This window comes from Passer domesticus, chromosome 18 (assembly GCF_036417665.1).
Source record: "Passer domesticus isolate bPasDom1 chromosome 18, bPasDom1.hap1, whole genome shotgun sequence".
Taxonomy (NCBI): Eukaryota; Metazoa; Chordata; class Aves; order Passeriformes; family Passeridae; genus Passer; species Passer domesticus.
Window position 1 is genome coordinate 6,853,022 of NC_087491.1, and position 26,498 is coordinate 6,879,519.

General features: G+C 42.7%; 1 protein-coding gene across 4 annotated transcripts in view; it reads right to left on the reverse strand.

The window, feature by feature from the left end:
* Positions 1-3,929: 3,929 nt before the first annotated feature.
* The window catches only part of CDK5RAP2 (CDK5 regulatory subunit associated protein 2), a 70,396-nt gene continuing 47,827 nt past the window's right edge, over positions 3,930-26,498 (reverse strand). For 3 of the 4 annotated variants that reach the window (XM_064393276.1, XM_064393278.1, XM_064393279.1), the window contains 15 exons: positions 25,444-25,676; positions 23,280-23,328; positions 22,351-22,535; positions 21,701-21,784; positions 21,050-21,175; positions 17,291-17,407; positions 16,836-17,025; positions 16,504-16,625; positions 14,868-15,116; positions 13,795-13,884; positions 13,448-13,701; positions 10,489-10,635; positions 8,476-8,614; positions 5,483-5,529; positions 3,930-4,581 (listed from right to left, as the gene is read on the reverse strand). In XM_064393276.1, coding sequence (XP_064249346.1) covers positions 4,522-4,581; positions 5,483-5,529; positions 8,476-8,614; positions 10,489-10,635; positions 13,448-13,701; positions 13,795-13,884; positions 14,868-15,116; positions 16,504-16,625; positions 16,836-17,025; positions 17,291-17,407; positions 21,050-21,175; positions 21,701-21,784; positions 22,351-22,535; positions 23,280-23,328; positions 25,444-25,676 — 2,092 coding nt within the window. In that variant the 3' untranslated portion in view covers positions 3,930-4,521. The remainder of the gene's footprint in view (positions 4,582-5,482; positions 5,530-8,475; positions 8,615-10,488; positions 10,636-13,447; positions 13,702-13,794; positions 13,885-14,867; positions 15,117-16,503; positions 16,626-16,835; positions 17,026-17,290; positions 17,408-21,049; positions 21,176-21,700; positions 21,785-22,350; positions 22,536-23,279; positions 23,329-25,443; positions 25,677-26,498) is intronic. The other variant, XM_064393277.1, reaches the window with a different exon arrangement.

The following is a 26,498-nucleotide window of genomic DNA, read 5'->3' on the forward strand; positions in this document are numbered from 1 at the left end:
TTAGGCTCCAAATCTCATCTTATTCATGTCGCTCACACTAATGAGCCCAGCCCGACCCGGCAGGGATGTTTGGGTTCATTTCAGCTCCCTGCAGGCAGGAGCTGGGCAGGAGCTCAAGCCCAGCTGGGCTCGGCTCTGCCGGGTGCTGCAGCACCCCCGGAGCTGTGGGCACAGCCGGGCCAGCACAGCCTGCCCTGGCTAGCACAACCTGCCCTGGCCAGCACAGCCTGCCCTGGCTAGCACATCCTGCTTGGCTTGGGCCAGCAAATCCTGCTTGGGCCAGCAAATCCTGCTTGGGCTAGCAAATCCTGCCCTGGCCAGCACAACCTGACCTGGCTAGCAAATCCTGCTCGGGCTAGCACATCCTTCTTCAGCCAGCACACCCTGCTTGGGCTAGTACACTCTGCTTGGGCTAGTAAATCCTGCTTGGACCAGCACAACCTACTCAGGGCAAGCACATCCTGGTTTGGCTAGCAAATCCTGCTCGGGCCAGCACATCCTGCCTGAGCTAGCACATCCTGCTCTTGCCATCTAGTGGCACAACCACCCCGGCAAGGCTGAGCCCCGCTCTGAGGAGCCAAGGGCCAGCTCAGGAAGGAAGGGGAGTAAGGAGCAGTGCATGGAGGGGGTTTGTGCTATTCCAGCAGGGTTTTTCTGAGTTGTTACAGCCGTGAGATGCCCTGCTATGTGGCATCCTCAGTGTGACATGGCTGTGCTTGGCTCTTCCCAGCATCCAGAGGCCAAAAACCCTCTGCCAGCAGCAGAAGCAGGGCTGGAGGTGCAAATCCCCCTGCATGGCCACTGAGAGTGGCTCTTGGGGTTCAACACCAGGAGCAGCTTGGGCTCACCAGCACTGGAGTGGCTGGATGTCACCCACAGCACAGACTGGCCTCCCTGCAGGTTCCTGCTCTGCCCCAGTCCCTGCCCTGCCCGTGCTGGGGCCCTCTGGGCTCCAAGGAGGGACCACAAGGGACCAGGGTCAGGTTTAAGCTCTTTGCACCTTGGGAATTTGGTACCAATTGAGCTGCAGAGTGTTGCCACTTCCTTTTTTATATTTCTCTTCCCACATTGTCATTTAACTTGGGAGTGATGACAGGATTTGCTTTTTGTTAGTTCAGGAGTGTTTAAAATAAGCGCAAAATGTCCAGAGGGCACCTTTGGCTCTTTGGGCCAGGCTGGATGGGAGAAGTTCACCCAAATTGCTCCGTGGATCCGTGTGTAGGGTGGGGAGGGCTCTGCCCTCTCCCCAGATCTCCCTGATCCCACAGCAGCCCCAGGAAGCCCACCCCTCACACAGCACCCTGCAAACCTCCCAGTGAACGGGCAGCTTCGGTGGAGACTAAAATACCACAAGATCTGCTGTGGTTTTGTTTTTTAAAACACCTGAATGCATTTGCATTGATTTATTTTTAATACAGGGCGACCTGTGAGCTTTGGGCATTGTTTGTGTTGGGTCCCTTTGGCAGAGGTGGGTGTTCAGTGGTGGGCACAGGCCCTGCTCTGCCCCCAGGCAGTAAATATTGCCTCTTCCCAGGGCTACTGCAGTATTGCAGGGGGCCTAGAGAGCTGGGGTAACCCCTGCCTTTGTCTTTTTAACTTTTTTCCCTGCTTTCTTTTTTTCCTTAATCTCAACTGGCCCTCAGCATCCTCTCTGAGAAAGACCTCAGGCTGCTCCCTGCCTGTGAGCTGGGGAATGAGCAGGAGGTTCAAGGTCACAGGCAGCAGAGCAGCCTCCCAGTGCTCCTCCCTGAACCACTCTCTCAGCAATGTTTCCATTCACCTTGCCCACAGAACGAAAGCACAGGCAGCAACTCACTAAGCAAATGAGCCCCTCCTATAATTCCATTTGCTTATGCTGCTTATTTTTCTCCTGCATAATTATTTTTAAAGGAAAATTTAATTTTGTTTAATGGGAACAAAGTTTAACACTTGGTAAGCTTTGTCTTCCACAGCCACCATCTGGTGAGCTTTTTTTTCCTGGATTTTTTTTTTCTAATTATTTTTAAACCAGCCCAGTAAATTGTGTGTGGTTAAGAGGCACTTCTCATTAAGATGAAATACTTTGATCTTGTAGGATCATCTGTTTTTAAAGATGTAATGATATCCTGCATCGTTTTTTTTTAACCCAATCTCCGTGGTGAGACCTGCCCAGGTGTGAACTGGGTGCAGCAATTAGAGTCTATCAGAAGAAAAAAGGGGTCAGGAGAAGATCTCTGAGAAGGCACAACAGGGACCATTAAGAAGTAAGTGGCAAATCATCTCAGGAAAGGGAAACATTTAACCTGGTTATTTATTTATTTTGAAGTGCAGATGGTGTGGGGGGAATAAAAGGCTGCAAGAAGACCAGGAGTCAGGGGAATGCTATATATAGCTGTACAGCTGTTTCCTTCAGGTGTGATAACTCAGAAACGCACGATGATTAATTTTGAAAGTTGAAATGTATAGCGGATTCTGATTACATCTGAGTGTCTATAATTTAGCTACTTAGTAAAATTAACTTGACGTTTTTAGTGAACTGTGAGGACAATAATGTGTGAAGAGACTGAAGAACAAGTTTGACTGCACGCTCTTCCCTTACCTCCCCCCGTTTTTCCCCAATTCGCAGAGTTTATTTTTAACTTTTCCCGTTTTCCCCGAATCCAGAGGAATGGGGCTGGCTCCCCCTGCTGGCTCCGGGCTGAGCCTCGGCCGGGATGTGACACCGGGAATTATTCATTCCCAAAAAGTCAGGGACAGGGGCTCCGCAGGGCACAGAGAACCTCCCAAAAACAAGGAATTCATTCTAGAAAAATGCAGGGACACAGGGTCTGCAGGCTGGGCACTGCAGGGCACAGAGCATCCCCCAGACACCAGGAATTATTCATTCCCAAAAATTCAGGGACAGGGGCTCTGCCAGGCACAGAGCACACCCAGACACCAGGAATTAATTCCAGGAAAATTCAGGGACAGGGGCTCTGCAGGGCACAGAGCACCTCCCACAACATGACACCTCCAAAGGCTGTGGGACCCCCAGTAAATCCATTTGTGTGTTTCAGGGAAGGCCTGGGCTGGGAAATTAAACAACAGGAGCCAGCAGGGACCATGGGAAGAGGCCCCCTGGAAGTGCAAGGGTTTAGGGTGGCTTTCTCCAAAAAAAACCCCAGTGCACAGGGGCTGTGGGGAAGGAGGGGATGGGAGAGACCACCCCCAGTGCAGACAATCTGTGAGGAAGGGCTGGGAGCTGCTCAGCCTGGACAAGGGAATGTTCTGGGGTGATCCCATCGTGGCCTTTCCAGAACCAGAGAGGAGCAAAGAGAAAAGATGGGACAGAGACTCTTTACAAGGGCCTCAGTGACAGGACAAGGGGGGATGGCTTTGACTGAGAGATGGGAGGTTTACACTGGATATGAGGAAACTTTTCTTCCCTGTGAGGGTGGGGAGGCCCTGGAAGCTGTGGAAGGGCTTCCTGCCATGGCAGGGTGGGGTGGGATGGGATTTCAGGTCCTTTCCCCCCATGTGCTGTGCAGGAAACAGCCCCAGCTCTGGGGTGGGTGAAGTTCCAGCTCTCCCCACCCTCAGAGCACAAATTCAGAATTTTGCCATTATAAAAGGGCAAAATCCAAGGGCCAATACAACCCCAGTCCTGTATTGGGATCTGCCAGTGCCAGTGCTTGGATGCCAAGGGCAAATTTCCTTGTGCAATGGGGATGTCATCAGCTTGAGGGGGAAAAGCATCGTGTGTTGTGCAAAATCAGTTCAATAAAGTCATGCTAGCACCACAAACTCTGCTTTTGTAACCAAAAATCACTTCAAATTATGGTCTTGTTAATGCTAAACTGAACTATTTTCCCAGTTCACTTTGTGCCACTCAGGAAATAAATGATGTGATGTGGCTGCTTTGGTCAGTAATGCCTGAAGCCTGAGGTTTTAAACAAAATAACACAAACACATTTGTGATTATTTTTCATTTTAATTGTCTGATTTTAAGTAACATTTTCAGACACACCATCAATCTAAGTACCTAACACAAAGCCCAGCATCAGACAGCTTCCAGAAGAACCTTCCAGAGATGGTTAAAATGCTTTAAAATATTTAACATTTTTCACATTGCTACAAAACAATGAAAACTGGCAGAGGTTTTTTTTTTACCCTACATTCTTTTAGCAGGAGAGAAACGGTGGAAGGTGGAACACATTCTTGATTCTTTCAGGACCTGTTTGACTACAACTACAAATAGTTTTACAACATGGCAAGTATAAATATAAAATTTCAAATGTGCCAACTTTTAAAAAAATCTGGATTTTTCCTCAATACCTGCAGTACCTTGCTTCTTAATAAATATTAAAAACCATCTTTACATTACAGAAAATGTTAAATAAGTTATTTACCAAAAGGTGTCATTTTTTGTCCTTTTTTTTTTTTTGGTCAAAGGCTGATTCCATTAAAATAGCTGAACAAACATTTTTTACATCAATAAATATTAAGGCAGCACAAAGCAAACACCACTCACAAAACCAGTCTCTGTTAGCAGAACTTTCTCCTTCAGAGAATCCTTTTTTTGCTGGTGTAGGAAGGTGATTTTTGATTCTCAGCTGGTGGAACCTGGTTAGAAAAGCAATAATTATAATTATTGTACAGTACTTCAATGCCCACAATTTATCCCAACCCCATCCTCCTGCACAAGGATGTGCAAAGAGGAGCTGCTGTGTTCATCAGATCTTCAAATTAAAGTGGTAGGATTTCTGTGAGCAGAAAGATTGTTTTATGTCATCACTTTGTAGCTCAGGTAGGGCTGAGAACAGCACAGCAGCTGCAGAGGGAGATGCTGGTGGGGAGGAGGGAGAAGGGATGCATGGAAAAGGTGAGAGGAAAATGTAAGGAGGGGCTGGAATTGTACAGTTATTCAGAGTGGAGGGGTGAGAGGGGAAGGCTGGGATTTCAGAATGCATTGCATCCTTCAGAAAAGTCTGAAAAAGAGAAATCAAATCTGAGCAGGGATTCCTGAAACACTCCCAGGGATTGAACTCCCTGCACCAGCAGAGAGCTGCTGCCAAAAGCTGCCCCTGTTGGGTGTGTGGTTAAAAAATAAAAAATAAAAAATAAAAAATAAAAAATAAAAAATAAAAAATAAAAAATAAAAGCACCACCAGTGCCTAACACAGGCTCCAGCTTTTAACAAGGGTGTCTCTGCAGCAGGCAGGTGATCAGGCTGTGAGCTCCTGGAAATGAACTGCTGGGAGATGATGACAGACATGAATATTAATCTAGAGAAAGCATCAGGAAGGAGAGGGTTTAGGTGTTTATGTGGTCAGTCATAAAACCCTTAATTCAGCCATCAAACACAGCAGGCTATTTATCACACTAAACTGCTGTCACCCAGGCTTGATTAGGTAGCAAACCTAAAGCAAATCAGACTAATTCTGCAAAATACTCCTGACACAGCACTGTGTGTTTCTGACTAGCAGAGACCAAGGAATTCAATACAAGCAAAAATTTTACTTACTTCCAGGTTTCCTCTAGCCTTCTTCAAGACATCATGTGTTAAAACCACTGGAAAGAAAGAGGAGATTAAAAAGAATACTGCAAGTCTTTCTGAATTCCCTGTATTTGTCTTACGACCAAACATGAAATAATGTCTGAGCAGAGGATTCCCTCAGGACTGCAGCTCCAGAGCAGTGCCCACCCCTGGAATGTCATTCCCTGCTGCTGGCCTGTGCTCCACAATCTGCTTTTCAAACCTAAGCATCCTGGAAGTGGTTTTTGAAGTTTTTCTGCCACGTGGAACAGGCAAAGCTCAGCACTGCGTGTACCCCCAGACCTGCACAGCCCCTGCCACACTCAGCCCTCCCTCCAAGCCATACAGGAAGATTTTCTGTTCCTTTTAAGGAGAGATAGTGCATGGTCTAACTCCAGTTTGATCCTTTAAGTATCCTGTTTGGGCTGGGGAGGGCAGTTAAGAGGGGGAGAAGAGGACAGGTAGCAAAAGGGGTCAGTTCAAGGACAAAGCAACCTCTCTGAGCCATGGGGAAATCAAAAAGCAGTGGCCTGCCCTGAAGGGTTCCAGGTTTTCTCCATTCATCCAGCCCAGTCTGTCTCTGTGGGGCCAGCAGGAGACCTGTGAATGGAGGAGGGGGTGTTTCCAAACACAAGTGGTATTTAGAAATGTCAAGTTAAATATGTGAGTCTCTAATCTGTGTCAGTTCTGTAAGTGCTGAAATGCACCACTCACAATCTCCAATTTGATATTCCGGTCTCAAAAATAAACAATTTAACCATAATAAAGATTTTTCATTACAACAATAAGAAGCCAACAACTCCAAGGGTAGAGCTGTCATGAGATAATTACACCCCTGGCAGATTACTGCAATTTGGCACTGCATTGTTCCATGCTCAGAGGTTCAGATGAGGTTTATAAGCAATGAGCTCTCTCACCAGAGAGAGCACAGAAGACTCTGAGCCACAAGAATGTTCCAGTCTCTGCCTCTAAATATATTTAGGAATGTTCAGCTACATAACAGAGGGAACCTGAATATCCTCACTGGAGCAGGCAGGTAACAGGATGTGTGCAGAATGAAGGCAGGCAAGGTCACCCACTGCAGTGCTTTTCCTTTCTTGCTAGCAAAAGGAGAAGGGAAGAAATCTCAAAACTGAGGGAAGCAGCCTGATAAAATCCAGTAGCTTCAGGAGGTCCCTCAGTTTTGCTGTAGGCTTGACCAGGAATTTGTGTACAGATGCAAATTAGAAACATTTCTGAAATTGCTCTTTTAAGACAAAGGCAACTCGACATCCATAATTCCCATAATCAATGGAACTTGGAGAAAATCACATCCAGGTCTCTTTGTGTGGCAGAGTGCTCACTGCTCAGAAGAGCTCTGCTAGTAAACTCATTTCACCTGGCAAACTAGATTTTTCTAAATCAAAACTCTTAAATTCAGCCAAATATGAGAATTTGGAAGCTGTGCCACTGCTGGCACAGCTGCTGCTCTCCAAGCAGAGATTTGCATTACAGAGATTTCAGAAAATGCAGGTTTCAGTTTCTCAGCACCTCACTTAGAGAAGGTTGAATGCCCTGAAAAAAAAGTGAGAAAATTTAGGGCAACAGGCACTGTTTGCTTTAGGGAAGTGTGGGTGGGTGACATGGTTCAGGGATAACATTTTGGGTAAAATCTATAAATCTGATTTATACCCAGCCTAGCTCTGAAATAACCCAGTGTGTCTGAGATAACACTGGAACTGGACAAACCAGACCAGTCAATCTACCCCAGGGATATTATTTGGAAAGACATAATAGAATAGCTTGGATTTTAACATGACAACCCCAAACTGAGCTATTTGGCTCTACAACCTGAACAAAATATTATTTATGATTTAATACAAGTAATTTGTACACATATAATATAGCAATTTTGGAGGAAGTGACCAAACACCAGCCCATAAATGCTTGAAACAACAAAAATCTGCAGGCAGAAGATATATGGGCCTTAGATATAAAAATTACAGGCTATGGAGCAAAATAACATTTATCACTCTACATTCCATTTAACTGACTTGAGTAACATATAATATTACAGATATTTCTATAACTTTGTATGGCGAGGAAAATTTTCCAGTCTGGATTAATTAGTGATAACACAAGTGCCACTCCAGCAAGGACTAATGAGCCATTCAGTCCCATCACTTCAGAGGAGGCAAGAGTGGATATTTTTAATTTTTCTTTTTCTTTATAGAAGAAAATGAACTCCTCCTCCCACAATACACATATTGCTGTAGCAGGAAGGTAGAGGAGAGTCCCATTCAGATCTCTTCTGGTGGGTGAATAAAGTCTAAAGCAGCAGAGATGGATCTCTTCAAACAGACACCTGACTTAACATAGCTAAAACACTCCCTATGTCCCACTGGTTTTCGTGTTTCCAGATCATTTTCTAGTCATGGGCCACTAAGGGTAAATATAATTCCACAGCATGCCCTAATTTTTCTTTAAAAAATTACTCATAGCAAGTTTTTGTTTCCCTTATTCTGAGCTTCTTCTCCTGCACTTCTCAGTCTGGTGCAGAGCACTGACAGAGCTCCTTGCAGGGCAGTACCTCAGAAATTGTAAAAGCCCAACTCCACATTTATTAAGACTGAGGCAAAATCACAATTTTGACAATGTCAAGACCTTTGGCTGAAAATATTCACAGCAAACAGAAACTTTGCCTTTGTCCAGAGCTGTTGTAAACTAGAAACAGGAGTATCCAAAATGGAATAACCCAAGTAGGAATTAGTGGCAGCTGCATGGATTGACACACTATCAGTGGTTTGTGTAAAGCCATGAACAGCTTCCCATGAAATTCTCTACAGCCTTTTGTACTTTGGGCAACTTCCACCCACTGGAATGAGGCTCAGCACAGCCTGAGCCTGTCTGTCACAGCTGGAGCACACGAGGGAACACCAATTTTAAAGGTAACCACAGCCTACAGAAACAGAATCAGAATCATTATTAAAGCACACACTCACACTGGTCAATGATGACTTTCTCCATGTTTTCCTTCAGCTGGTTTGTGGAGTGCAGGCGTTTCACTGTGCTGTGCAACTTCTTCTCTTGCTCAGACAGTTTCTTACGTAACCTAAAGATTTCTGCTTTCATTCCTTCATCCTAAATTGAGAGAAGAAAGTAAGATATTAAACTACTGGCTAAAAGTACTTTCTACATTGAGAATTGCTCAGTACTTTTGTGCAAGTACCCTCAAGCTTCCTTGGAGTACCAGTAACTCAAAGGAGAGAAGGACCACCACTGAGTCCTGTCCTTCCTCCTTCACAACCCCCACAACATGAGATTCTGTGATACAACTCCAATTCTTAGCTGGAATTTAGTGCAAGTAATTTTTCTATTAGACTGAGGAAAGTCTATTAGACTGCTGCCTGTTTTTGCTCTAAACTAGAAAAGATAAGGAAGGCCAGTGCCACGGGATCAGTGTCCTGTGTGCCAGGTTCAGAATTCCAGCCTCCTCCTTGTGTTCTGTCAATGGCTGATGCTGTTTTATCACAGGGTTAAAAGGCACTGGGACAGTTTACCTGCAAAATTATGTGACAGTGTCATTATTAAGGTTCAGTTTTCACCACCAATCCCAACAAAGTTGTGGTCAGTGACTTGTAAAACAGGACTGTGAGAAGCCCTGGCACATCTGCCAGTGTCACTGATTTGGGTCCTTGTGCAGATTTAAGCTTGGACTTTTTTTTTCTTGTTGTGCCACTTTTTAAGTAATGAAACTTCTGGAATTTGCCCCCACTATTTATCTCTGCAGAAGAACTGATTACTCCCAACTCCTGTGGGGCTGCAGAGAAGGCACTGAATACTCAGAGTATTTTAGAACCCAAACTTCAAGAGAGAGAGAGAGAGAGATTCTTGCATATTCTGCATTTAAGACATCAGGCGCAATCTAACATCCTTAAGATCAGGGGGTGTTGGATAAGAAACTCCAGAAAAAGTTCTATTAGGCTCTAATTAGGAGCATCCTGGGAATTCAGACCCCCACACACATTAAGATCAGCCTTGCAGAAGTGACTGATCCAAATCAAGGTTCAGACCAGTGACAGGGAAGCAGGAAAGCATCCCCCACATCCTGAAAGCCCTGTGTGGGTGAGAGATGTTCAATCCCTGCAATCCAGGCCAGCAGGGAGCTGTCTGCATGGATTACACACATAAGAATAAAAATGGAAGTACACACTCTTGCCAAGGCATCCCAAATCTGCAGCTGAAACATCAGTGAATGTATCAGACAGCAAACTTCACTCCCACTGCTTTTGTGATTTTATATATTTAAGGATGCTAAAAAAATCACCAAAAATGTTATGAAATTGTATAGAAAATGTTTGTTTTCCCAAAGTTTGAGGGTTTTGTCAGAAATATCCTGCTTCCCTTAATAAACACATACAAAAACCTCAGTTAAATCACTTTAGATTTATTTTAAAGCCAGAGTTTGAAACAGTTTCAATGCTGAGTGGTGGTATTCTGACAGCAGAGATATTTCATTCCTCATTTAGTTTACTTTTATGCATTTGCATAGTGCAATCCTTTTTAGTTAAAGTGTTATAAAACATGTCTTGGGGTTTTGTCACACTTTTACAAAATCTTCTTTTACCACTTTGGCATCAAGAACATAAAAGAAAATGTAGCTGAGATTACATCAAAGTTGCTGATGTTTCTCTTCTTACCAATACACACAGAATCAAATTGAATTTGGTTCAAGTAACAGGGAGCCCAAACCTTTTCCTGTTAAGGTGGAGCATCTGCCACCTCGCTGGACTTGCTGGATTTCACATAACAGGATTAGATATTCCATTTTTATTACAAAGTACCATACAACATGACCTGGACATACTCAACCTTACACTAAATCCACGTGGCTGGAGACTGGGGCATGATTCTCCAAAATGACACATCTGTAACTGCTGTAAATTTTGGACATTCCCAGAGTCCAAACAGCCACCCCAAACCCCCAGCCCAGCCCAGCTGAAGCCCAGCAGTACCTGAATGCCCTGAGCAGTACCATGAGCAGCTTTCAGGGGAAGAGAAACTCTCCAGAGAAGCTTCAGGGAACGTGCAGCCTCTTCCAAAATCTGCTGTACTGTGTGAGTGCTCGTGGAAAAGCCATGCAGGGATGCCTGTTCTGGTACCTGTATCACAGGATTAGAGATATTTTATATTTTATACTTAGACCATTATGAAAATGTAATCTTTAATTAATGGGTTTAATCCAGCTGGTGTGATTTCATATTTAAGATAATGTACACAGCCATTGTGTGCCATAAAAACTAATCTGTTAGTTAACAAAGGCTGCTGAATTATGTATTATCTGAGAATTTAGTGAGGGAGGGGATTTATCCTAATCAATAACCATGATTAACAATAGATTATATTTACTAGATTTGCTATGCCACATGGTAACACTTGGCAACTCTCTTCTTTCTTCATTTGCATTTTGTGTCATGTTATTTGAAAGTCAATGATTACAGACATCAATTTAAGCAATATAGATGTTTCTTCCTTAGCAGACCCTTTAAACTGTTCCATTTAATGCTAAAATAACTATCAGGGTACACATAAAATGTTTTCCTCTGCTGACAGATGAGAAACCAAATGGAAGAAATTGCATAAATGTGAAATAAAGGAGGGAAAGAATGTGAGGGGAGCAAATGAATTACCAAAGCAATGGTGCTACAGAAGGGGGAAGGGTAATGAAAAAAAGGCATTTGCAGTTCCTGCCCCATGCAGGATATAATCTGAATATTTATTTAGCATTGTTATCAAACCAGAATCCTCCTGTCACATAAAATATCCCATTTGCTAAGTAGTCTGAAACTTCAGTGATGTAAGGCTTGATAGGAAACTGCAAATTGTGAAAGTTACTGCTTTTATCTTTACACCAACAAAACAAGTTAAAAACTTAGAGAGATCACTTTTTCAGTCATTATCAGTATGTTAACTAGGTCATTGGGAAATATATGATACTTCTGAGAGTCTTAAGTGTCATTCAGGCATCATTTGACTGCGTGAGCACACATGTGATATCACAAAAAGACTTTCAGAATTGTTGCAGACTGCACCTTCAACAGCTTCACTAATTATAACTGCAAAAATAAGTAGCACAAATTTATCCCTGCAGTTAAGACCTTCTGTTTTCTGAAGAGCAGTAAGCATGCTTTTTACAGCACTTATATTATCATAAAATCATAGGGGTGAAAAGGACCTTCATTAGACACTTAGTTTCCTTTCCCTCTCCAAGGCAGGAAAGCATTACATGGGATTTTTTTAAACATTGGCATAATCCATCCTCAAAATTGCCTCCAGTCAGTGTCTCTGAGCACCCTCCATGCCAGTGGTTCATTATTTTTACCACTGGCTGCTGTTTTCCAAGCCTGATCCAGGCCCTTCCTGCTGGGGTTTAAGTTTCTTAGTTCCTTATTAGATGCCACAGATGTGCACTGATTGTTCCTTCCCTTTAATTGAAGCTCATAGGCAAATGTGTCTTTTCAAACCATCCCAAATATGCCATCATTAACTGTGTCCAAAAATTAATATTACATAAGAGAAAATTAGCAGAAGTAAACACTAACTAGTTCTCCTATTCTAGACAAAAAGGAATGAGGTTATTCCAGAAAAAATAAACATTTTATTGGTTAAGCATCCTTAAGACTGCAGCAAGAACACCATGAGTGCTAACACTGTCAGAGAATGAAGAAAGGATGACACTCTGAGCCCTAGAAAACAGTATTTGGTCATCAATAAAATATTCAAGTTTTTGGACTAGCTTATGATATTGTTAAATGTTCAACTGATAACCAGAAACTGGAAAAATATTAAAAAATCTTCCCTGAAATATGAATATAATATGAAACAAGACTCATCAGCATACATCAATCTTTAATGTACAGTTATAACCTGGTGTTACTAAAAGACTGAATTTATCTAAGGGGAGAACTTCATCAGCTCCGTATCACATTTCTTTTAATTGTCTCATATTTCCTGGGTTTATCTCAAGCCTTCATTATATGAAAATCCTAATTATTTTTACTCCTAGGTTACTTTTACACACCTCTAGTTTAAACCCTCTCTACAGCATTTTAGATTTTTACCTGGGGTTTTCTGCTGCTGCTTTTGTTTGGTTTTTATCACTTCCAGCACAACAAACACTGATTTCCCTAGCAAAACCAAGCAGCTTTACCTCATTTAAAGCCAAAACTGAAAGTGAGATTGCTTAAAGGCCTAGAATTAACTACCTCTGAATCACACTGAGTCCATCTAGACGATGACTGTGCCAAGCTTGAGGCGTCCTCAGTTGTTCAGTCAGTTCTTCCCTACACACCACTTTCCACCTCTGGGTAAAATCCACCCTCCTTTATAGGATTTCAGGGCTCACCTGTGGGAACCCAGAGCACCAGGAATATTTCTCTGTCTGCTCTGGGGTGCCCTGACCCCCAGGGGAGCACTGACTCTGACCGTCATTCATGGAGAATGAATGTTTCCTAGACTTCAAGATAGACTGGAATCCAGAAAAGTGTGAAATAGATTATAGAGAGTAGTGTAGGTGTGTCACTGGGTGAGAAATTTAGGTTTTGGGATCTTTAGTGTGGTGTGGATGGAAGCAAGATGGAGGGCACAGGGTGTTGTCCTGAGTTTCTTCTTCATGCTTCTTCTTCCTTCTTCTTCATGGGTTTGGGTGGCATCTTGTGATTGGGCAGCAAAGTCTGCATTGAGAGCTCTTTGGGATCAGTTATGGGGTTAAAAGGGAAAATAATCTTGGTGTCAGTTCTTAATTGGATAGTTTAGTCTTAAAAGACCTTGTAACAAGAGACTCTTAGCCATTTTGTGCCTCGCTGCCAAACTCACAGTAGTGAGGCTGTTTTACTGATCAGAAATAATAAACACTTGAGTCCGAATATGAACTACCATCTCAAGTGCCTTCAATCCAGACCCAGACAAACTCACCTTTACTCCAGGCTCCTGCAGCTGGGTGCCAGTGACCCCTCTGAGAGCCATCTCCATGTCTGCCAGCACCTGCTGCCCCTCTGAGATGTGTTTCCTCAGGGCATCGTAGTCCTCGATGAGGCCCAGGACGTGCCGGCCGTTCCTGTCCGCCCACATGCGATGGCCGGGCACCAGGCGCGGGGTGCACGTCCTGCTGGAGGTGCTGCTGCACAGGGAGGCACTGTCCCCCTCACCCTTAGGGGCTGCCTGAGCACCTGGGACAGAAAAATCAGGTTGTTTTTTTATCCTCATACAAAAAAAAATTAATTAATTGGTACTTGACTGCTGTTAAACAGGGCGGGGTGTACCTGGGTTCTCTGCTGAAATGCAGGGTCTGTTCTGCTGCTTCTGCAGCTCACCAGTGTTCCTCCTGGCAGCAGGGCAGTTGCAGAGATTTTCTACATGTAAAAAGGGAGAAGGAAAGCTGTATTACTAGATTTAAAAAACCCTCCCATCTTTTCTATTCTTTTATTCCTGATGCTACACTTGGACTCTGGAAGCAGGGAAAACCAGCTGATTTTTCTAGGATCATGCCATGGATCTTCCAGTATTTACCTACTTTTATACCTGAGCATCTATCCAAATTCTAGGTATCTCCCAAAATCAAAGCACAGTTAAAAAATCTAAAATACATTCTGATGAACACATATTATTAACAAATATAAGCTTCCTATTAACTCCACAAGAAATAGGACACTTGTCAGCTGTACCAGACTAAAGGTTGTCTCTATATTCCTCCTTCAGAACTTCCACATTCCCTACACACCTATGAGAAAAGCACACCTCTGAGAAAAGCACACCTAAAAACTCAGCTGCTGACATTGCAAGGACTCTTTCTGGTCCATGTGGTTTTCTCTGGATGCATGGAAAGCTGTTACTGTGCAGAGCACTTTAAGGAGGAAGATTCTTGTGCCCTCTGCATCCCATGTACATCAATACTGGAAAAATAACCTAACCCTGGGTGTAAACATTACACTTCCCTTTATTTGCTAAAACAGCATCACTTAACAGTGATTGAAATAAAGGTAAAATATACCTCAAGGGCAAAGAGGGGACAACTGATTTATCCAGAGCCCATTTAGTGCACTTATTGATCACTCCTGAGTAATACACACTCACCCTTAGCAAACACTACAGAACTCAGCAGTGGAAAAAGAGCCCCCCAGGTAAGCAGAATTTATGGCAATTTACTGCAGGCATCCTCCCATCCCAGAGACTCTGCTTTGCTTGGATGCAAAGGAAGTACAGGCTGCTCTAGGACAGTGCAGTGTGCCCTTCACACCCAGCTCTAGCAGCAGAGGGATCTGAGGAGAGCTGCTGATGTTTAAGGCTGTAAGAGGCAGAGGTTCTGCAGCACCCAAAAGCACCCAGAGCACAGTACCATCCAGTCCTGCACAGGGCTCAGAACCTGGCTTCAACACACAGTTGATATTAACAGCTGACACTGGGCCCCCTTCCTCTCTCTTCCCTTTGGAAAGCTGTTCTTCTAATTTTTCATGCAAAGACTTGTTGGTGTCCATGCTCCTCTCCAGCTGCACTCGCAGGCTCTGGATTTCAGCCAGCAGTTCGTGTAAATCAAGTGGATTTTTCTGATCTTTCTGGAATTCTTCTGAGGCATCACATCTGGGATCTGAGACAATTTCAAAAGAAATACAAACATCTCTAACAATTACAATAATATTATCCACCAGAACACTCAGCAAGTAAGTTATAGCCAGTGCTATCCTGAATGTTAAGACTTAACTACAAACAGCATTAAGATAATGGTTTGACAAAAAAAGCATGTCTTAATTGCTTCTACCCTTGAAAGATTTAAAGGGCTGAATTTTTTTTTTTACTTTGTCCATAAAAGCTGCTATGTCTCATGCCAAAAGCTAAAAAATTAGATAAAAGTAGAATGAAGAGGATTTACAAAATGTGAAGTGCAGTAATGCAGCCTGGGGAAAGGAAAAGGAATGGGGAATATCAGAGTGTGGAGGAGGGATGGAGTAGAACTGGGAGCTTAATTTTATACACCAAAGGAAAAAGAAAACAGTGATCACCTGGCAACCAGAGGAACAAAACTGAACCTGAGAAAAGCAAGGGCTGTGTTTGCCTTCTCACAGAAAGAGATCAGTACACAAACAACTCATGCATTCTTTGTTACTGAAATCCAGCTGTTCAGGGTGTTCTCCAGACAGTGGGAAGGGGCTCAGCTGCAAGAGGAGGGTGCTGCCACTCTCTAATGACATCAGGAGCTCTGCAAGGAGAATCCCTTCCACCCCTGAGCCAGCTCTGCCTCAAAGCCTGGAGCCTACAGGGCTCTTCTGCTGCAGCCAGGCAGCAAAACCAGTGGCAGCAGGGCATAACACTGAGCAGCAGAGAGAAAAAAATCAACTTTTAAGAACTTCCAGTGGGAAATTTGCTGGATGTGTAATGGCTTTTCAGTAATGAAAGCATCCCACTCTTTACCTCAGCACACCAACAGCTACGTGGTGGCACAACTTCCTTCCAAGGGGGAGGAAGAACTCCACAGTGAGCTACAGTCCTCCTCTCACTTTCAGTGACAGCAAAGTGGACATGAAATTATTAATTAACACCTAATTCAGAAAGCAGTGCCAACACTTCTGCCAGCCCCAGGGAGAAGCCTCTCCCCCCACCCTCAGCCAAGAGAAAGCAGAAGCTACCTGGCTAAGCAGGACCTGCAAGGATGCAGCAGCAGGATTTTAGAAGACAAGTAAATATCTAAGATCCCCAGGAAACTCATCCAGCCTGAGCTACTAAATCTTCAATTCTGGTTTTTAGCTTAGCTAAAAAGCTAAAGGAAACTTGGGGGTGTCTGGTCAACATCTAACACACCTCAGGCTTGCAGTCACCCCAAGGAGAAAGCATCTGAGCAGCAGGCTGTCAGCTCTCTGCAGAGCAGACACAAGCAGGGGCAAAGAACAGTGCCCCAGGCCTCCTGGCCTGTGACAAGAGCATGTTCAGAGGGAAGAGGTGCAAGGGTAAAGGGCACAGAGCCAGCTGTGCATTTGTACCTGTCCCCTTCCTTCTTGCTTCTTCCAGCTTCTCATACACCTTGATCTCAGTCCGCAGCGACTGCAGCAGCTTCTCATTCTCAGAGATCTGATGCTGCTTTACATTAATGTCTGTTTGCAACCTGTAAAGTCCAAATAAACAGCCAAGTTAAATTCTGATTCATTTTTTTTCAAAATCTAAAATCTATTCCTCTTTCCCTTCACAATTCTTCCCTTGCCTTTTGAATATATCCCTGCCCCTCATTAATATTAATGGCTATGGCTGAACAGATGCCTGTCACCCTGACAACTTCTTCTCTAAATGAATGCTTAAGTGTGGACAGAATCAATACCTGTTCAGTTCATTGCGACTGCTGTAAATTTGACACGTCAGGTATCTGATTTCATCTTCCTTTTGGCAAATTTGTTTTTGCAACTTTTCGTTTTCTTTCTTCATGCATTCATGGTCCTCGTGAAGATGCTCAATGATTGCATTCTTCTTAGAAAGAGATTCTCTTAACTTTTCATTTTCCTTCTGTTTATCTGAAACAAGAAGAAACACAAGGTGTCTGCAATGCCCACAGTGAACTAAGGCTATGATTTTTAACCAAATCAGCTTTTTCAGAGACTATCCAGCTGCTACTCCATTATTGCTAATCCCAGCTTGAATGCTTATGGTTGAGCATGGAATTTCAGGGGTGCAAAGAATGGTAAAGTCAATTTAATGAGTGGACTGTGAATATTTTATTGTTTTCTGATCTGGGATGAGTTGCAGGCTACTTCTGTAAAGAACAGTTTACATTTTTACCTCTAGATCCTTTTGCTAGCATTGCATTCAGAACTTGATTTTGCTTCCTCAGGAAATGTATTTCAGAAGTCAGGGAATTATGCTGCTCTGAGCCATGGATAAAAATGTTTGCAGAACCTATAAATATATACATAAAAGATGATTTATGAGTCATCGCTAGGTCATTAAAGATTAAACTTTCCAGACAAGAACAATTTAAAAAATTGCAGAAAAACATGCTATAAAAGCTATTTCTCCCCTATATATTTTGAAGGTTATCACTACAGGCTAAAAGGCAGCTCAGGTTAATGCCAAATAATCCAAAGCCCTGTGCAGCACAAGTGCCTCTCATTGCTGGGCAGCCATTACTAAAATTGCAGAATTATCCCTGGCAGTCTTTACCTATCAGCTAAAATCCCAACAGGACAAAATGCAGGAGTATTTTGTGACATTGCTATGATTTGAAAAGAAAACTGTAGGAGGGTTTACCATGTACTTTAGTCTTGCTCTGCTCATACTCCATTGTATTTAGTGAGAGAACAATGGGATTCTACCAGCTAATCCACAGGGGTTAATGCAGGGAGGCTTTTGTAAACAGTCTGCTGAGAGATCTCTTACCACACAGGCAGGAGCATAAGGCTGGAGTCACTGTCCTGGCCTCAGATTACAAACTCAGAGCCCACTTATGATCACAGGGATGAAGATTTATCCCTCTTAAATCCGTGTTTCTAACGTTTACATAAATAAGCCAGTCTTGATCACCCATCAGCAGCCCTGGGGAGGAACAGGCCCCTCCAGAGCTCAGCTCACCCCATGTCTCCTCTCCTCACATCTCTGAAGATGAGATCCCCTGTCCTCCAAGGGCTGATTTCCCTGCAGTGCCTCCACGAGAAGCTCTGGGTAACTGGCAGGAATTAAATGCCTGACTTTGACAAACATAAGGGTGATGAACCCTGCTCTGAGGATCTCACTGCACTACCAAGTGACTCGAAGTGTTAAATCCTGTACCCAGCCAGTTAAACCCCAGCCCAGGCAATCCTCAATGCACTGCTCTGGTCATTCCCAGTGATGTGCACTGGTGCAGCACAGCCTGCAAAGTGCCACATCCCACCCTCAAGGTGCTGCCTCTGAAATGCAAGTCAAGTCATTGTAATTGCCCTTTGTAACCTTCTCATGGTCACTAAAACACTTCAGGACCCACCAGAATTAAAAGCATTTTTCAGCTGATTGGTTATCCCAGCTCTCCCACACTTTAAAGCCTGAGATAAGTACATGAGTGTCAACTATTTGGTTAATAGAGAAATAACCAGCTGGCAAAAAAAATTAGCTGAATGTATGAGGAGGATGCCTTTCAGCTCTGGCAGTTCAATTCAATTTGATGTGCTGCACTTCCTCTGAGTAATCTCATTTTATTGTAATCCCAATTGAAGCTTTTACCCACTACCTAACTGGGATGTAGTGTGCCATGATATGAACCTCTTGTCACTGCTGAAAGACTCAAAGGCTCTGGAAGCCTGGCACTAATGGCATTTTACTATCTATATGTTAAAGAGTTAAGGCAGCTATGTGAACTCAAAAGGCTTTCTCCTTTCAGACTGTAACAAAGCAATCCAAGTTGAAGTGGCAAAGCTTGATGGTCTCATCTTGATTCTAATTTAATTTATTGCCCATCACCCAGCTTTATCCTATTTGAAAAGTTATGCTATTGCAGTTCTACTGAAAGGCTTTAGAATATAACTATTGGTTATCTTACATAATAAGGGATAATGTAGAGCCAGTGGTAATAGGGCCACAATCCCACAATTTGACCCACTATTGAGACTGCTACTTCTGTGCAGAGCCCTGCTGACATCAATTACTCTCTCCACAGAGGCAAAGGTCCATCTAACCAGAGGAAAGTGGAGCATCAGGGCCCACAATTGCAATACACTTGAGTTTTCATTCTGTTTTGTGCTGAAAAAGTGAGTGCTAAGGAAGCATACCTTGAAGGTTTCAAAGGAAACACTGACTGAAAGGCACTATTGAAAATCACAGCAATGGGGAAGGAGATATTCACTTCCAGGGAAAGCAAAATAAAGGCATTGAAAAGCTGAAAAAAGTCTGAGTAGAAACATCAGCTACTTGTGGGTTAAAAAAAGCAAACAAACCCCCTTTTCATGTTAACTGCTGTTAAGAACATTTGAAACCTAGGACACTCAAAATTAAACCTTTGCTTTTATTTTGAAGCCTAATATTTGAAACTATTGAAGCAATTATTTTAGTTCCACTTGCACTGCAAGCCTCAGCTCTACAGGAATGATGTAGTCATTACCAGCATTTGAGCCATTTATAGGATACTGGAAGCCCAGAGGCATTTAAATACTTAAAGAATCTAAATATTAAAAATAACATGGCAAGAACAGTGGGCAGATGTGTGTATATACATTCATACAATATTTATCAGACAAGAATAAATCTATGCAATAACTTCTGTTGAACAAACAATTCAATATCATGAATTTAGCAGGTTGCCATAAACAATTAAGTATGCAACAACTTGGCCTTGTGTTTTAAAGGAAAACAAACTAAGGACATTCACTTAAAAGCAAAAATGTTGAATGCAAGTCACAGAATGGTTTGGGTTGGAAGGCACCTTAAGGTTCAATTAGTTCCAACCCCCTGCCATGGCAGGGACAACTTCAGCTGTCCCAGGCTGCTCCAAGCCCTGTCCAGCCTGGCCTTGGGCACTGCCAGGGATCCAGGGGCAGCCACAGCTGCTCTGGGCACCCTGTGCCAGGGCCTGCCCACCCTCCCAGGGAACAATTCCTTCCTGATATCCCATCTAAACCTGCCCTCCTTCAGCTTAAGGCCATTCCCACATGGCCTTGGCAATCCTCTCAGCTTCACTTCAGGATTTCTTTTTACACCAAAAGTCAAAAGAAAGCTCATCTACCAGGAAAAAGGATCCTCACTAGCAAGAGAGCATGTGCATATCTGATAGCATGAAAGAGATCTTTGATACTGAGAGAAACAAGAACTGAAAGAACACAGTGACAAAAAGGAGCTGTTCTAACATGTAGCTGCTTTTTTCCTTTACTTTTCCAAATTTCTCCTGCACACATTGGTAGATGTGCTAAGGCAACAAGAAGACAGATGGAAAGCTTAAGACAGTTTATAAAGAAAATATACTTTCACTGCATTAATGGATGCCCTTGCCAGAATCTTTATGAAGCTGTAAAAGAGTTGGAAGTGTTTCAGTGTGGTTATTTCACGAGCACAGAATGCCTTTCCAGCAGTGTAAATACTTCACAAATGAAATGGATGCTTTTTATCCACCTTTCCATCACTGTAAATTATCCCTGAAAGCAAAATGCCATGTGCTGGTTGCCTCCATTTAAACAACAACAGAAATGGATCATGGGGATGATGTAAAACATAATGAATCTTATGTCAATACCAGTGGAACTGAGGAAAAGGAAAGTATGTCTGTATTTATTACCTGCTTCCAGTCAGAGTAATATTGCATATTAATCAATTTTCCTATGGGGTAAAAGGTGGGAAGGAGAGTGACGCAAAGTGTAGAAAAACACAGGGATGGGGTGCTTCAAAAGGTATTCCAAAAGCATCTTTAGTAAAGGCTGGCTACTTGTGAAAAGTTTTAAATCCACCTCACAGCTTGGCTTTCAGAGATGCTGAACACCAGAACAGAGAACAATGGCTCTAAACCTTTCCAGTGGCATTTGATCCCTCAGGCTCTCAGCAGGAAAGATGGATTCAGTTTCTCATTAAATGAATTCTTACCTTGATCTAGTTCCTTGTCTGTTACTTGTCTCTCAAGCTGCTTCCTCAGTCTCTCATTAGTTTTTATGGAGTATTCTAAACGCTGTCTCAGGATTCTAATTTCTTGTAGATGTTCCATTAATAACTCTAAATAAAGAAAGAAACCACTTGTTATTTAGAGCAGATGATTGTATTCTTTTACACTATGTACTCTTGTCAAATCTAATGGGTGTTAATTCTAGAAGATGACACAGAGCTGTTAAAAATGGCAGATATTGAATATCTGACTCCACAACACTCTTTTCCTATACAGTGCTCAAACCATGCATTCAGTGACAACTCCTACTCTACATTCTAACTTAAAGACTTTAAGGCTTGAACTTTTTAACTTTAACTTTTTTTCTTTTTTTAACTTTAACGCTCTTCAGATTTCTTCTTCCTACAAAAATGGAATAGATAACAGTTTTATCTAGTTAAACATTCCCTGTACTGAGGAAAGAATCCAAAGGTCTGCAATGCAGCTCCACATTCTGGCTCAACACACCACCAGCACACATTTTTCCTTACAACAATAGGAAGCTCCCAGAGCAACTCAAGAGAGAAATTTGACTTTGACTAACACAATGCACTCCACAGTAAAGAAATCTGCTGTATCAAGTTTCATTACTGTACCTTTTCCTTCTTGCTTTGCTACTCTACAATTTTTCTTCCACTGGCTGCAAGTTTCATCCTTCCTCAGGAGCCGATCTGTTCTACCTGTCAGCATGTGATGTGTCAGTTTATCCATGTCACACACTCCTGGTTTACTCTGCAATATTTCTCCCTGAACAGGATGTGCCAGCTCAGCTATTAAATTTTCATTGCTGCCGATAAAGTACTGCAAGCATCACTTGTGTTTAGTGGAACTATCCAGGTCAAACATGACACCACTTATTAATTATGCAGCACTTAACAATTCTCAAGGAAACACAACACTGGCTTCTATAAAATTGGAAAATCTCTCCTTTTTCACATAATAATCTCTTGACAATTGTCTATTTTCACCTTATAACTTGTCTGTTTAAAGAGTGTCTGGAGCAATGTAAAAGCTGCTAGCTTAAAACAACAAGGACACAAACTAACACACTTTATGCTGCCTCAAACAGGGTAATTCAGATGGCTGCCATCTCTGTGTGCCTTATCACTGAAACTGCAATGATTATGCAAGGAACTGGAAAGCTGAGGCAGACAAACATTCTTCATTATTTCTTAATTAGTTCCCTTGTGTGTTATTTATCAGCTTTTCCCAATATCCAGCAAATCTTCCATGGGAAAAACGTTACCTGGAGGAAACTTGCTTGGCAGAAGTGGCAGTGTGCTGTGCTGGCCTTCCAGGTCATGCCTGTGCTCAGGTGAGCCAAGAGGAGACTTCTCTGACAAATCAAAATCAGATGAGCTGTGAAGAGCAGATGGCACAGGAGACTCATCCTGCAGATGCTGGTACATGGTGGCATTCTTCTCATTATTCCTTTTGTGGCAAATAAAATGGTTTAAAATATAAAAGTTATTCTATGACTTTAGAAAGTGAACAGAAGACGCCAAGTTTAGACCGATTTACGGGTAAATTTATGTGACAGGGCATGAAAAACCACTGCACATCAGAGGTTGTATCAAGACTGAAATTCAGAACTGACTGAAGTCAGCAGGAACAATCAGTGGCCCTCCAGCCTACTTTGTATTTTGCAGCACCAGGCAGTCACCTTTGTGTTCAGGGGACCTCAAGCTGCCTTGAACAGGGAGCTGAGGATTTCTGTAGCACAGAAGAGTGCCAGGCTGGCAGAAAACCAACAAACACAGCACAACAACACCTGCTCTCTTCACCTTCAGCATCAAGGTGCTGTGACAATGAACTTCAGCACTGGAGTGACCCTGAGCCAGCCCCAAGGGCGTGGGGACACAGGGAGGACTGTCCCCCCTGGCACCTGCAGCTGGATAATGCCTCAGCATGCACCACAGTGGACTGTGGACATGGTTATTTTTGTTCATGAAAAGAACAATCCTGGTGGCACAGTGTTTCTCTTTCAGTACCTCACCTGCTTGGTGAGAAATGGGGAAAAAAGCCTTAATCTGTTTTCAATGGGTGTTCTATTAACAAAATAGATATTAATAAGCAAAGCACTGCCAAACAGCTAAACATGCTACAAAACATGGAGTATCCTTATCAACCTATGAAACAATCATATTTTTGCTAAATATTCAGTTGCACTCTTACCTTTGAGCTAATTCATAAAGTATAGTGACTTCTGTACCTATTGATTCTCCTGCAAAGCAGAAACAGCTGATTAAAAACACATACTGAGAATTACAATTTTTTTCCCCTCCACTCAGAACTACATTTTTTCCCCCTCCATCTTACTCTGTTTAAATACAGAGTAGTAAATTAAAGAGAAATTAGAGGAGTCAACAGATACTAGCACACTATGTATTAGTGTCAAATGCTGTACATGAGCAAAATCATTTATAGCCCAGCAACAAAGCAATAGCTTTGCACTGGAACTCACAAAAAAATTATCAGGGACCACAGATGCCAGATTTTACAGCCTTGGTGTTTTAATTAGCATACCTATTTGAAATAATTGTGCTACATGGCAAAAGGATTACAGGCACGTTTTTACATTCTTCAATAACATTTATATAAAACCAATTCTGTTGCACTTGGATTTTTTGTGCTTGTTTTGGAGTCAGGCTAACCAGTCATCCTTAATGAAGGAGCACACACAGGATTTTGCCTGCAACATTCTCTGTGGAATTGTGTGTGAGCACAAGCACAATTCAGTGCAAGAGATCTGGACCCAGACACTACTATGAATAAAGAAATAAAAGCTTGGTGGTGTCACCTTGACTCCCCCTATTTTAAAATTTTTGTGCAATTAAGCAAAAGTAGCAGGGAAGAGTTGCACAGCTGAAATTTCAGGGGAATGAACTGAAGGTCAGGATGGAAATGCAGAGACAGACAGCTGCTCATGCTTCTTCTTTACAGTCAATTCTTAATACACTGGATGTTCTTTACAACCCTACAAACATCATTTTGCTTTAATGTGTGATTCAATGCAGCACCATTGTGTTAGATATATTGAATTGTCTCAGTTGTCAGTGACTTTTCATAGTATATAGGATACCATCTGTTGGTTTAAAGGCATTTAATGTTTATTCACTACAGTCTTCTCATTTGCAATGCAAGGAATCTCTGTAGCCACCGAAATCGTTGAATACACTCAATCTTTTATTACCCTGCTGTGACACAAGGCTGTAATACCTTTTTCTCATATACAGCTGCTTTATATGAGCAATCAAAACTGCAACATCCTGCCACGAGCTGCAGTGAAAGGCAGAACACAGATCATGTTGTGGCTGGGCCCCAAACGGGGCTGAGCAAAGGCAGCTCCAGAGCCAGTTCCAGGAGGATGGCAGGGTCAGGTCCCAAGCTCAGGCACCTCAAGGGTTTTTCTCCTGCAGCTGACATCTGTGAAGAATTGCTGGCTGTTTGGGTCAGCAAGAGCAGCCCTTGTGACACCAGGAAAAGGTCTTGCTTGCTGTTCCTCCCAACAGCATCCCTTTTCCATCACGTTCCTGCTAACTTTCTCCAAACTACAGACTGAAGGGAGTATGCAGGTTATACCCTTCCTTCTAGTGCCAAATGTCAATTGTGATGCTCATTTTCCAAAACATGGTTGTATTTTAGCTCTCTTATGAAAGGCAGTGTACATTTCTCCACCAGCCAGACTAGCAGGCAGCAAGATGCAGGTCCCTTAGGATAATCATGGAATAATTTAGGTTGGAAAGGACATCTTAGATCACTGAGTTCAGATCACTGAGTTCAACTCTTACCCCAGCACTGCCAGGCCCAACACTAACTCATGTCCCCAGCTGGGCTGTTCCCTGAAACAGGAAACCCTGAAGCTATGTGTAACAAAACTTTTATATAACCCCTATTTTTTTGGACAGTTAAAATATGCTTGTGTTAATACCAAATAGCAGGTATCAATAAAGAGTACAGCTACAAAACCCAGTCAAGTAGCAATGGCCACAAAGTAAAACACAAGAAGTTTCACCTCAACATGAGGAAGATCTTCACATTGAGAGTGGAACAGGTGCCCAGGGATGGTGTGGAGTCTCCTTCTCTGCAGATATTCCACACCCACCTGGACATGTTCCTGTGGCATCACTGCAGGTGACCCTGGATGATCTCCAGAACTCCCTTCCAATTCTGTGATTTGGATCATAAAAATCTTACCTTCCATCACAGTCCTCCCCATAAACCATCCTAAAGCAACCAACAGCAAGGAAGGCTTCCTTCCACCAACAAGCAAATAAAATCCTTCCCATTTTGAGGGCGTTCATCTGTCTGACAAGAAGCACAAAATATTGCTGCTCACCGTAGAGGAATTTCATTTCCAGTTTCTCAAACAGCAGCACACTTTGGTTCAGCTGCTCACGGAAGCCTTCAGCAACATCGTAATCAACATCACTGGCCTGGAGCAGCTGCTCAAAGGCCTTCACCAGGCTGGTGAGGTGCTCGTGGTAGGTGGCACAGGCACAGCGGATCTCCTTGATTTGCTGGCATTGGAAGGACAGCTCCCGGACTTGGGAATGAACCAAGGAATCATATCTGAGAAAATGAAATTAGCTGTAAAGCTTGCTGGCCATAAATGACATTTAAGTATAAATAAAAAGGGAATTAAGCTTATATTCCTAAACTATAATTTTATGTGGCTCAATTTGGTTTTAAAATGCTTTTAACAGCCACAATGAGAGATGTATTGTCTCTGCCTGTTGACTTTGGTATTTAGAGATTATTCTCCTTCACTTAACTGCATCATTTATAAAATGGGCCAAAACTAATGGGATGAATTGATGGCCGGCTTGGAAAGAACATAGATAGCAGGAGAGGTGCCAAATTAAACTAAATAAGAGTGATACATGTAAATTGTTTCCAAGAATACACATATTTTTCCTGACTAGTTGGGGATTTTTTTTTTTTGTTTGGTCTTCTGTGGTTTTCTTAACTCCCTATGGAAGCAGACAACTGTCCCTTTTCTGAAACTTTATTTCCTGCCAAAACAGTTATTGGACTTTCTGAACTGCTGGTTTCACCCAGTCTGAAAATCCTCCACATCTCTGCATTGCAAGAAACAATGACAATCACTGTGGTGCCCAAACTACTGTACTGCACAAGCCAGGATATAAATTTCAACTCAGATCAACTGAATTTATTCATTGAATTTACACTTGCAAATGTAGGCATCCCCTTTGTACTGCCACTGTCTGTACCAGAGGTAGAATTCTTTCTCCACAATCATCCATTAGCAGGGAAAAAAGGAGAGAAGATGTTAAAAGATGCAGGGAATCAAACAAAATCTATGGTGATGTGGGTTGTTACAGCATTTTTACTGTCATTTGTATAGGAAGAGATGCATAACTCATTTTGGGG